The 13,500-nt window shown below is 37.9% G+C and overlaps 1 protein-coding gene across 1 annotated transcript in view; it reads right to left on the reverse strand.

Moving 5' to 3' along the window:
* Window positions 1–13,500, reverse strand: part of adcy9a (adenylate cyclase 9a) — a 36,649-nt gene that overhangs the window by 6,034 nt on the left and 17,115 nt on the right. Inside the window, exons 2-8 of the mRNA XM_039694695.2 lie at window positions 7,065–7,213; window positions 6,789–6,887; window positions 5,561–5,802; window positions 5,364–5,466; window positions 2,521–2,729; window positions 1,429–1,594; window positions 72–220 (exon numbers count right to left, since the gene is read on the reverse strand). Coding sequence (XP_039550629.2) covers window positions 72–220; window positions 1,429–1,594; window positions 2,521–2,729; window positions 5,364–5,466; window positions 5,561–5,802; window positions 6,789–6,887; window positions 7,065–7,213 — 1,117 coding nt within the window. The remainder of the gene's footprint in view (window positions 1–71; window positions 221–1,428; window positions 1,595–2,520; window positions 2,730–5,363; window positions 5,467–5,560; window positions 5,803–6,788; window positions 6,888–7,064; window positions 7,214–13,500) is intronic.

Raw genomic sequence — 13,500 nt, forward strand, 5'->3', positions numbered from 1 at the left:
GTTCTAAAGCTATAATAGTTGTATGTATTGGTAAAAAGTTGAAGTGGTAACAAAAGCTGAGGATGTCTGACCTGGGGCTGGTGGTGGCGCTGTAGAGCAGGATAAGTAAAGACAAACCGGCAACAGTGGCCAAAACAGAGCGCATCCAGAAACTGAGCTGGCAGAAGTTACAGTACTGGATAATAGCAATAATGAGAGCACAGCACAGGAACATGGTCACCTATAGAACCAGAACAGGAAAGAGTGCAAGTTTAAACAGTGAACCAATCACATACACACATATTTACAAACAAGGGCTGTGGGATCATCTGTGAACTTGAACCCGTTATGAACTTTTCAGCATACAGTCTGTTCCAATATAAAAGCCTCAACACACGTTACAGCTTGATCCTGTATAGGAACAATGTTCTCAACATCCTCAAAGCTTAAAAACTCTTCCTTTAATTACCCAAGGGATACACTTTGATCAAACAGGCTTCAAGAAACTGGGGAAAACTAATGGTAATGTTTACTTTGATTTCCATACAACTTTTTGAAGAATAAAAACTCTGCAAGTGATCTAGGGATGTCAGAACTACCAATTAGATACCAAAATAAAAAAAAAAATTAATAGTAGAGGCCCCTTAATAAATTCCAATGTAACAATAAGGTCTAATTTGGTAACTTAATTTGTTAAAATAATAAATAACATGAGCTAACCCCGAGCAATTTAATTGTTACTATATTTAGTCATCTTTGTTAATGTTAGTTAATACAAATACAGGTGTTCATTGTTTGTTCATGGGACTTCAGTGCATTAACTAACTTTAACAAACACGTTTAGATTTTAATCGTGTATTAGTAAATTATGAAATTAACATTAAGATTAATAAATTCTGTAGAAGTATTGTTTATTGTTAGCTTATGTTAACTATAGTTAACTAATGAAACCTTATTGTAAAGTGTCCCCGTTTCATTCCTATTTATGATATTCTAAATCAATTCAGTTTGTTTAAAAGAAGGCTAGAGAACATTAACTTCAAGTTGAGATCTGAAAAAGCAGGAGTTTATATTACATTGTTTTAATTTGTTAAATGATTTCATTCACTTCTGACCTTTTGTGACTTCTGAGTCTGTATTATATGATCACAAAAACAGCGAAAACTATTAAATATTACCATTTAAAATAACTGTTTCCTATGTGAATATATTTTAAAATGTAATTTATCCCTGTGATGCAAAGCTCCAGTCTTTCCCGTCACATGATCCTTCAGAAATCAGTCTATTCTGCTGATTTGCTGCTCAAGAAACATTTCTGATGGAAATGTATGTTGAAATATAATAAAAAGTGTGATCGTTTTTTCCAGGATACAGGATAAATAGAAAGTTGAAAGGAACAGCATTTATTACAAATATAAAACAGAGTAGGAGGGATGTTGAGGACGTCACCTGGATGGGCAGCTCCAGACTGCAAGCCCAAGTCAGGTGGGAGAAGACAGACACGGCGGGAAGTGAAACGAGCACAGCCCCGATCACATGACGTGGGATCCAGCCAGAGACCAGCTTCAACAGAGAGCGGGTACAGTTCTGCACATCATCCAGGCAAAAGATCATGCTGCCAGACAGGGATAGAAAGTTACACTGATATTAAAATTATGACCGATAAAATATACATTGTTTTCAATTTATGTCTGATAACCGAAAAAAGACCAATATTGCAGTTCCACACCATTTTGTCTAAAAAAATTCAAAATTATACTCTAAAAACTAAAACGGCTCCAAATGAATTTAGGCATCACAACATAATAATGTCCAGTATGAAAAATGGATATTGATTTTTAAATTACATTTCACCCAAATGATTTCACACATGATGGAGGCCTACATATGACACGTGGAGAAAAAAAAAAAAAAAAAAAAAAAAAATATATATATATATATATATATATATATATAAAAAATATGTATGTATATATATATATATATATATATATATATATATATACATACATACATATACATACATACATACATACATATATATATATATATATATATTGAGGCCATGAATAAGCATTTGTTCCCCTTTAAAAAAATAAATAAAATCATGGCCACATTGTAATAATTCATTCCCTTGTTTTGTATAAAGTGGCCATAATTTAGTAAAACGAGGGAATGAGTTCTTAATTTGTGGCTACAATATAATATTTTATATTGTATATATTTATATTTTTATATTTAAATAATAAACACAAATGGTGTATTTATAAATTATTTACATTATCAGTTTATTTATAATAAATTATAACTTAAAAGTTAGTCAATTTTTAAAAACACAAATACTTTAAGCGAGTATAGGAAATTTAAATGTAAAAACAAGGGAAATGAGCATTAATTAAATCAACCAATTACCATTTGTATGATGTGTAAACAAACATGTGTTGTCATATGATTTCTGTATGATTATTTTCATAATCTGTATGGGCTTTATGGATTCGACCCCTTTTTCTATGTGTTGTTTTACAATTCAGTCCAACTTACCGAACGGACAAAATGAGAGAAACCAGTTCCAACAGAGCGGCAGTGATGGCCAGTCCGAGCGTGGTTGCCAGGGGTGTTTTCATGAAAACAAGGGGATACAGGAAGCAGGCGATGGTGAGGGCGAGAAAAACGGCACAAGACAGCAAAACATCAAGCAGAGAGCTGAAGACTGGACTCGCAAACGTCTGCACCGGCACGTGATTCACCACCTGGTGGAAACGCAGAGCACAAGACGTTCATATTTGGACACTGATTTGATGAGATTGCAGTACTCTGAATAACCAGAAGAGGTCTATGCATGACTGTTTTAAGATCCACATGTTTCTTTGCTAGGTGAATACCATCATTGAGACACTATTATAACTTTTATTAATATTTGAACATACCCCTTGTTGAGTTAGTTAGTAGTGTGTTTAGACTCACGGTTATGGTAAGGGGTGTGAGATTTCCCAAACACGCCAGAACCAGCCAACCAATCCCAACACACGGTGATCAATCAGGACACATTGTGCTTTTCGGAAGGTGGGGCGGAACTAAATTGAGGTGTGTTGCCAGGACAACAATGAAACTCGCTGATCAACTACTATAGTATGAATGTATTGGAGAAACCAACTAACTAGTCACAATGGTTTCCTAAAACTGTAGTAACATGGTCGCACTTGTCATTTGAACCACAAATCACACACAGGTCAAAGGCTCTTCACAACCTTATTGCAATCACTAAGCTAAGTGGTATATATGCATTAATATTTCATCTGTGGAAGGCATAGGACCATAAAATGTTCGTCAAATTATTGCATTTGGTCCGAATGCAACGGTTCGCCATCCTATCTGCCAGTCAACATAAGTATTTCTAGACTCTATTCTAGACATCACTCGTCATCAGCGTGTTTCATGCTATTCAGAGTAGAGCCCGACCGATAAATGATTTTGAAGGCAGATACCGATGGTTTTAAAATACGATATTCCGATATATCGGCCGATATTTTTTTGTTTGTTTGTTTGTTTGTTTCAGAAACGCGCAACAAAACATTAACAGATTTCCCTAACATTAGTTATTTGTAAGTTTTAACAAAAACAATATGATAATGCATTTTAAAAAGAACCTTGTTTCTTTTATTGTCACAACAGAACAGACGGATGATAGCGGCATTAGCTTGCTTTATGGTTAGCTAGTCTATGATGAGCCATAATTTAGCAATGGATTGTCATACTGCAAATTGTAAAACATACATTTTCAATATAACAGGCCAAGGAGAGATGGTACGTTTCATTACTATAACTGTCACGCGCTATTAAAGAAATACTTCAGTCACATTGTCAAAAGTTAAAAGGACAGTCAACTACACTGTAACAATCGTAACGTAAATATTACCAGCTAATTCCGCTTCACTCTCGGCTTATTTAACTGCAGCAAAACTGGACATGATAAGTCACAAATTTTGTCATGCTTATTTGAGTTAAAAGAACTGATGGGGATGATCGTTTAATTGCTATTCAAGCAATGTATGTATCGTGACCAACTCAACGAGTGTTGCCAACAGGGACAGTGTAGAGTGCCCTCTGGTGGACAGACTATACAACTCCAACACTCATAACATGGTTCAAGCGTGTTTCGTTCGTTTTTTATTTTATTTTTTAAATATTCATTTATCGGCCATTATAACTGCCGATACCGATAGTTTGGAAAATGCCTAATATCGGCTGATAATATCGGCCTGCCGATATATCGGTCTGGCGTCAGACGTCAGTCACTGAGACCAAAACAGCAGCCGCCTTTCACAGTTCCTCCTGAACCAAAACAACCAGCTGATGCTGCGTTTACGTTATACCTGGAGTGGTTCGTGACTTAACGCATTTCAATGGCAACACTATCAACGGTGAAATGAATCTGCAGCAGTCAGGTGGTAACCCAGACAGCAAACTGACATTGAATCAACGTGGAAACGACGTCTCTCATGACATCGAAACAACGACGATCTGGTATTGTTTCGCTCATCGAATTAACGTTGAACCAACGTCAGACGCGGCATTCTTCAAAGCTAAATGAAAATCGAAAATTGGTTTGCTTTCATAACGTTGAAACAACGTTGATTTCAAGTTGATTTTCCGTTAGTTTTGAAAGAATGACGCGTCTGACGTTGGTTCAACGTTAATTCGATGAGCGAAACAATGTCAGATCAACGTTGTTTCGATGTCATGTTTCCACGTTGATTCAATGTCAGTTTGCTATCTGGGACAGGTCAGAGCTCTTTAAGTTATGTTCATTTTTATCATAATGTTACGCATGTGCTTTGAGACATGAGGTATTTTAACGAAAGAGTAGCTTTGCAGACTGCTGTACGTGTTCATGCGTTTTTAAGAAGGCTTTATTTGCACATTGGCTTTGGAGACGCTCTGAAGGGAGGGCCATTTTAATGCTTTCAAAGCTAACATGCTATTGCTAGCTGTTCCGAAAATTGCCTTTAAGTCCACATGTCATTTTAACAAGAAGCTTGTAATCACAGCTTGACGACATAAGTTTGCGATGCTGTTCGTTGGAACAATGGTTTCAGGAAACGCCCATGTTGGTAACAACGGAACTTGTGACCATAGTTGGCTAACGATGCTTTTGGGAAACACAGCGCGGAGCATTACTGACAGACTGGGAAAAGAGGTGCTGCAACAATGTCAAATATGTGAAAATAATGTTCTGTGTGTATAATGTTATTATGTTAATAATGTTAACGTGAAAACCTATACTAGCAGACCCCCAAAACAAGACTTCGTAAAAGGGCATAATCGGTTCTCCTCAGTATATTTTATTTGAGGTTTTAGTTAACTATAATAACCCTGGCATGTACCTCTTCGTGGTAGCTGGTGCGGTACGCTGACTCCAGAGGTTTTTCCAAGAAGTTCAAACTCAGCTTGTTGATGGGTGGCTTGAAGAAGTAATCCTTCATCAGACTGAAACAAACATAATATTGGAGAGAACAAGAACGAACAGAAATTAAACACTGAATTCCAAAAGTACGGTTCAAACGAATCTTCTCTCGCTCACCTGTCTTCCTTTATCACTTCCACAAACTGTGCGTCACTTTTCTCCCGAAAGTTTTTGGAGCGCAGCGGGAGGATCGCCGAGTGGTCCTTGCTGCCGCCTCCTTCTGCGGTCAGACTCCCAGCCCAGCTCCTGTCCTTCTCCTGCAGTTTGTCGCACAGAGACGATTGGCTGACTCCCACACGCTCCTCGCACAGAGGACTCAACAGCCCGTTCAGGGTTTTAGGGCTACGGCCTGCAGGAAACTGTGCAAAAGAAACACAGCTCAAGAGTCGACCGGTTCTAAAAGATTTGTTCGTTCAGGAATTTGACTCCACTGGTCATAAGGTAGGTTCATCAAAATGAATCAGTTCAAAAGAGCCATTCATCGGGAATCAGTTCTACAGCAGATCACTAAAAAGAATCAGTTCAAAAGTGCCATTCATCCAAGAATTTGGACTGGATTGATGTTCAGATCAATAAAAAGAACTTGCTCAAATGAGACATACGACCACACTGGCCACTGATTCATTAGGAACCAGTTTGAAATACCTTTTTTGAAATACCGTTTTAATTCCTCAAAAAAGATCCATTTGTCAGGAATTGGTTCTAATGCAGATCACTAAAAAGCAGCAGATGAAAATATTAACTAAAAGGAACCAGTTCGAAAGACTTGTTAGGGAATTTGATGGCAATGTTCGGGCTGTAGGTTTTTGATTCATTAAAAGAACTGCTTCAAAAAAGCCAGTCATCAAGGAATTGGTTCTAATGCAAAAGAATCAGTTCAAAAGAGTCATACATTTGGGAATCGGACTACATCGGCCACATTTGTATGTTTTTGATTTACTAAAAAGTAGCAGTCTGAAAGATTCATTTGTTCAGGAATCAGTCTGCACTAGCAGAGCTGTAGATTTTTGACAAATCAAAAAGAACCATTTGTCCAGGAATCAATTCTAACGTTGACTAAATGATTGAACTTTAGTAGTGTGTATAGAAAGGAGCAGCGCTTTGGCCACGTCATGTCAAAATGATGCCTTGGGACTGAAAGGTACATAGTACCTCTCAGCTTAGGTGTAATACTCCTAATTATAAACAACTAACATTAATTATTTACTCTGATTGGCATTTCTGCTTATGAAGACCTGCTGAAATTGAGTACATTGAGTTCTTGCAACAAGGTGTGTTCTTCCATTGTGCAATTTACTGAGGTTTTGTTTATTGGTTTTCCTACCGGTTTCGTTTCATTTCATACCTTACTGCTGTTGCCTCTATGTTCATCCTGGCAGCCATTTCGAGTTGCCTCATCAACTAACAGATTGTCAACGGCATCTACAGAGATGCTACACACAGGCTGTGGAGGGAAAGAGACAAACAACAAAAAGAAAAAGGATATTTCACTTAAAATTGTCCTGAAAAACGGTTTAAAATGGAATGAGGTTGAGTAAATAATGACAGATTTATTAAAACTATTCCTTTAATATCATTTGTGTAATTAAAACAGCATTTCTGTGCATGTTAAGGGACGTACCTTGCTGTGTGAGAGGGGTTCTGTGAGATCTGGAGTGTGCGTGTTTGAGGACGGACTTAATATTTCGCCATAGTCCCGGCCCAAACCGTGCTGGAAACAGGCACACTGAGAGCCCATCTTCCGGCCCGAGATCAAATACGTCTTTAAACCTACAAACAAAAGAAAAATGCATTGAAATCCCTCATGTCAATTTCCTTTACGTATTTCCCAAGAAAGTTTTTCACAAATCTATAAGCAGATTCGTTATTCCTTACAATCTCACATGATGTCATTAAATGAAGCAATTCAGTAGTTAAATATCGTAAAGCATCTAGCTTTAGGCTACTCGATCTGTAATTAGATCACATTTCAGCAAATCTACTTTTCCTATGAGGGCAAACAAGGTCTGATCCCCGCTGATACTACGCAGACACACGTCAAGCGCTTGAAAGCACCTGAGCACGTTTGTTTCAGCACTGGTGTTTACATTAAACAACACTAAGCACGAGGATGAGCGCTTCTGTTGTACCAACACTCACACACACTTCAGTGTCCGGAGGAGAAGCTCTGTTGTACCAATACAGGAAAAAGCAAACAGAGCGAGATTACAGCAGGGCAGTATCAGCCTGTTCAAACAGAAGGCTTACGAGCTAACCGTGTTACACTCATGTATAATCTCCTAAAACACACACGGGCTAAGTGTCAGCGCTAACACTGCTGCAGGGAACTGTCTGGGCATATTTGTACGTAAACTACATATAGCCTCCAGGGACTTTTTCTCCAAACCTCAGCCGAGCTCCTCAAGCAGCGAAAGAGACACGTCTGAGAATAAACAGGTCTGTACTCTCCATAACTTACCCGAGCGTCCAGACTAACAACCCATCATAAAGTTCAGCTCTTCTGTTTTCCATACAGTAGCACAACCAATACTCTACACCATTATGTGATGTTCGTGGAATTGTGATTACCATTATTGTGCATTTGAAAGGCAAGTCAAATGTTGCCAGCCAAAAAAAGTATATTTTAAACATTTACGTTAAGAGCAATAACTAAATAATGCTCATAATATAAACTTTATTTTTAACATAATTATTTTATATAAAAAAGATCTTATTTATATATAAATATGTGGCTGTCAAATGATTAATCGCGATTAATCACGTCGATTAATCACATTGATTAAGACATTAATTGATGCGATTAATCGCGATTAATCGTTTGACAGCCACATATGATCGAATAATCGCGATTAATCACCTCGATTAATCGTGATTAATATATATTAATCACGGTTAATGATGTGATTAATCGCGATTAATCGTTTTTAACGTATTTAGTAGTATAATTTTCTGTTTTATTTAAATTTTGGCTTGGTTTCATTAAAAAACGATTAACTATATTAATAAAGGGTATGCGCGTGATGTCACCGTCGGGCGGAGTGCCTGCAGTTACTCACAGCGAGTGGCAAAAAGACTGAGCGGCTGTATTTGTTTTTAGCGTGAATGCCGCAAAAAACAAACACCACATATAAAGTGGGAAAGAGCTTTGCGACTGACTGTACAACTAGATTTGACAAAAAAAAATCGGAGGTATATATTTTACAGACTGCTATAGAAAGAGGAGCAAATGGATCGCTGCAGTTCACAGAAACAACTGGACTCGTCAGCGAAAGGTGAATTTGCAGTTATCATTTTGTGTCAATATGCTGAATTTAGGTGTAAAACCATACCCATATATTTTGTATTGTTATATATATTAACAACTCATCAATTATAAATTTTTTATTGCATATTCTGCATTATTGGATGTTTTTTAATAAACACTGACCAAAAAAAAAACTATAAAGTTTTAGGGCTGAACGATAAGATGATATAGGCTATATAACACTGATATAAGTCATCACCTGGATTTAGACCTACCTATATTGCTTTAGGTCTATATTGCTTTTATTTCCCCGGTGTCTAAATCAGGCAAGCATAAATGTCAGGCAACACGATTCCTGGCTCCATGGATCTTTAGTAAGTTGTAAGGAACACTATATTGAGTCCAACATTTAGTTTAAATTGATAAAATGCGACTAAATTTCCGCCGTCTCCCCTATTAAATCCAGTCACGAAGCAGATCTTTTGCCACTCAGTCATGCTGAGGGGGGTTGTTCCGGCGGGAAAGTGACGTCAATGCATTCCCTCTGACAGTTCATGACAAAGGAGTCGATCAGGGTTTTGATCCTGTATTAAAAATATTTTGAAGGCTACTAGGGGTGTACTATACGCTCATGTCACGATTCGATATCACAATACTGAACTCATACAATATTATTGTGATACTCTAAGACAGCCTATTGTAAAAGGTTAGCAAAAAAAAAGTAATGTTGCGCTGTTAACCCAATATACAGGACAATGGTGACACCAGAATAAGAAATTTCATTATTCTGAAGCTGAAGAGAATTAATTTAGACGGATATGCTTGCACTAGACATATTTAAAATAATCAGTTGAAAATGAAAACATTTTTTACATAATGCGTTACTTCGTTGTTTTTAAATCAGGTCACTTGACTTTTTACATTGTTCGATGTAATACAAGTTAAAGGATAAGTTAATATTACAAAGAGTTTAATTGCATTTATTTTGGATTAATTTTGTACTGTGGATGACACTGTCCATCTGCCACCACTGAAGACCATTTTTGACCCAGGAAAAACCCTGTGAGATGCAACTTTAGGATGTGGCAAGTTTTCCTTCTCAAAAGCATGTACTTTCCCATCACGAGTCGAGCACATAGCAAAAGTATGCAAACTGATATACAGCCACTGTTTCATGCTCAGCCACAACGAGCCACAAACACAGGCTCACTTCCAAACAAACTTGGTGCCAAAGTACATACAGATCTGTACACATAAAATTGACAGTTGTTCAAACACAATGGGGCCGCAGAGGCCACATCAATGAGCCATTCACGAACATCAAGCCCCTTTTAGCCTCTTTGTGCCCAGAGACACAGATTAATGCAGACCTGAGCCACGATTCAGAACAGAGCTAATGAGCTTCTGGGTCAGAACCTGTCTGAGCTGGATGGCCATATGGGCCTGGTTCCTCCCAAGAGATCTGGACTCAAGGAAGTCATAAATAGTCCTTTAACCTCTCAAACATGGGAACTGAAAAGCAGGCTGGGATCAGGGGATATTCTTGCTATACACACAACCCCGGAGGCACTGCCTTCTTCCAGGGAACTGCTATAAAATAATTCAACATGGCTGGGAATCCCAGCCTGGGATTAAACCACAAGGTTCCCCGGACTAGAATTTCCACTGATTTACATTAGCATATGCAACCACAGACATACCGACACGTGCAAACATTCAGTTCATTAGTAATAGACCCCTTTTGCGCCGACGTCACAGTTGCGTCACGGCGCTAGCTGGAGGCAAAACAAAATGAAAACTGGGGGCAGCCAATACAAACAAGCAAAGATTCGGCTACATAATAAGGAGCTTATTGTTACTATTATTAAATGTCATCTTGTTGTGTTGTTTGGTGCAAGAATTGATGAAAAATGAATATGCTGTATCTGGAATTTTAATTTCTAGAAAATTATTGTTTATATAGTTTATATTGTTGACGTCTCGGCGCTGGCTCGTCAGAACTGCGGATCGTACAGACAAGTCTTGTACAGGACCATATAGTTATAGGCATCTAAAGATTTATATGCCCTCAGTTTCTATGTACAAGTTAGGTGTAGAAGTCAGGCCACTCAACCGAGGTGACGTACCGTTAAACCCGTCAGATCATCCATGCATTGAGTGAGTGTGTAGGCGGCTACAGGTCGGCCAATCTGGTTCCGTCCATTAAAAATAACTTTTGGAAAAAACAATCGCGGTCCTGGACACTGAGTGACCTTACACATCAAGATAAAATTGCCTTTTCTCCAGTCATTGTTAAAAAAATAAGCTAACAGTACTTGCTAACTAGCGTTAGTGAAGCGGCCAGAGGGATCGTTCTGCCTCCACCTAAGCTCCGCCCACAAAAAACCGTCACTATGTTTACCAAATGAAAAGGGGTCCATCCATACTGCAGGAACAAAGTGGCACCTTCCTGTCATTGCTGCCCCTTGATGATAGTATGCCCATTATATTTTGCCAACTCATTTTTAGCACATCAATTTAAGGCCCCGTCCACACACTACTGCGTTTTCGTTTAAAAACAGAGAATTAAAACGAATACGATCTCCGTCCACACCAGCGTTTTATCTGTGTATTAGAATTGATCTCCGTCCACATTAAAGGACAACTCTTGGTCTAATAACACATTGGTACCTAGTCAACCGTTCTCTGAGATTTGTTTTCATGACAATCTAACGTAAAGAGTTTTATCTCTAAAAACTGTTTAGCGTATACGCTAGTACTGGGGGCATTTACTAAGTAAAAAGAAATTGCTAGAAATCCCTACATGCAAAACTAAGCATTGAGAACTTTGTAAGTGTACAGACCGTTTAATAAGAAGATACTTTATAAAGACAGTCCACTTCGTGTATAAAGACAGGAGCCATCTTGCAAAACAGCCTCGATAAGTCGAACCACATACAGTTCAGAAGTTCACTGAACTTCATACAGTTCAGCTCACTGGGCAAGTCATTCGTGGTTCAATTTATCGAGACTGTTTTCCAAAGATGGCTTCTGCCTGTGTACACAAAGTGAACTGTCTTTATAAAGTATCTTCTTATTAAACGTTCTGTACACTTACAAAGTTCTCAATGCTTCGTTTTGCATGTACAGACCCTCATTATGTTACTGTGCGAGTGTGGGGCTATTTTGAGCCTTGTTAGTGGTATTAACTAGCGATTTCCTTTTACTTAGTAAATGCCCCCATTACTACCGTTATACGCTAAACGTTTTTAGAGATGAAGCTCTTTACATTCGATTATCTTGAAAATAAATCTCAGAGAACGGTTGACTAGGTACCGATGTGTTATTAGACCAAATAAAAAGGTTCATTTTGCACCGAAGTTCTCCTTTAAAACAACTGAAAACGCGGATCACGTGACCATTCACCAACACTGGGCATGCGCGTGCCGGTGTAAACAGGAAACGGATTGACTATTCCTCATGTGATGGGTGGCTGACGAATCAAGGAAGGATACGTCATGACTGATGACACCCAATCATAGAGCCATTTTGTCTCGTCTTCACTAAAACGCCCTCCGGAGATTCAAAACGCAAAACGGAGCTGCAGCGTTTCTAAACTTCTCCGTTTTAGGTCTTCGTTTTTTTCCGTTTTAGTCTGGAGCAAAAGGTCTCCGTTTTTTTTTTAAATGAAAACGCAGTAATGTGGACGGGGCCTAAGTGTGTGTTGCTATATTTTTACAGTATGCCTGGTTAGGACACACTGTGAGGTTTTATTTTTTTAGAAGTCATTTACAGATAGAAATCAGAAATATACAGTAGCACAAACAGCATATTAGTCGGTAAGACGGTGACTACTGAAAAACATTAGTGGAATTCAGTGGGAAAAAGCAAGCAGAACTAAAAGCAGGTGCTTCGCCTCAGAGTTGCAATACGCCATTTCCTCTCGAGCAGTATCTAATGCTTCAGGCATTTACAAGAGAAACTGTTTATTATAGGTGCAGTTGGGAACCTTATAAAGTAGCATCACAACTGACAGAAGTATCACAAGAAAACACAAGAAAACGCACGTTATACCAAGCAGAACTGACACATTGATTCCTGGCATGACTTAAAAAGATTTCATTAGTAGTCAAACGATGAACAAAAACGAAAGATAAAATAAGATTTTAAATATTAATATAAAAGATCTGATAAAAGCAGGTCATTGCACATCTACAGCTCATTTATCTGTTGGTGGTCACTGATCATCGGAGGATGGACCACCTACATGTAAGAGAGATGGAGAGAGCGAATTATCTCCTGATGGACTTTATTGATTGCCATTAACAGAGTGAAGACTTCACCCAGCATGCCTCAGCAAAGCTCTGCTTGGGATTTTGTATCAAAACAAAAAGATTTAAAAGGGAAAATGTCTGTTAATTTCTAATGATATAATTATCGGCCGATAGGATAATTAGGCCGATATAATAAAGCAGATAAATAACGGATGATTTCCTTCAGCTGCACACTGTTCGCCATGAATTGAATTGCTAGAAATATGATTGGAATCACTTCGAAAAGTGCAACATGTGCAGAGCAAGTCCATTATATAAGCAATATAAAATTATATAAAATATAAGTTTTCTTATCATTCAAATTTGGTTGGGTGGCTAATAACACATTTTTCTGTGGTGTGACAAATTTAGAACACATACTTAATTTTGACTTTACAGGGACTTTAATTTCAAAGTGAACTATCCCTTTACTTTTTTTTTCGACTGAGGAAAGAAAGACATGGACATCTTGGATGACATGGGGTTGAGTAAATTATCAGCAAAAGTTTTTTTTTTTTTAA

This window comes from Pimephales promelas, chromosome 2, assembly GCF_988280905.1.
Source record: "Pimephales promelas chromosome 2, fPimPro1.hap1.1, whole genome shotgun sequence".
Classification (NCBI taxonomy): domain Eukaryota; kingdom Metazoa; phylum Chordata; class Actinopteri; order Cypriniformes; family Leuciscidae; genus Pimephales; species Pimephales promelas.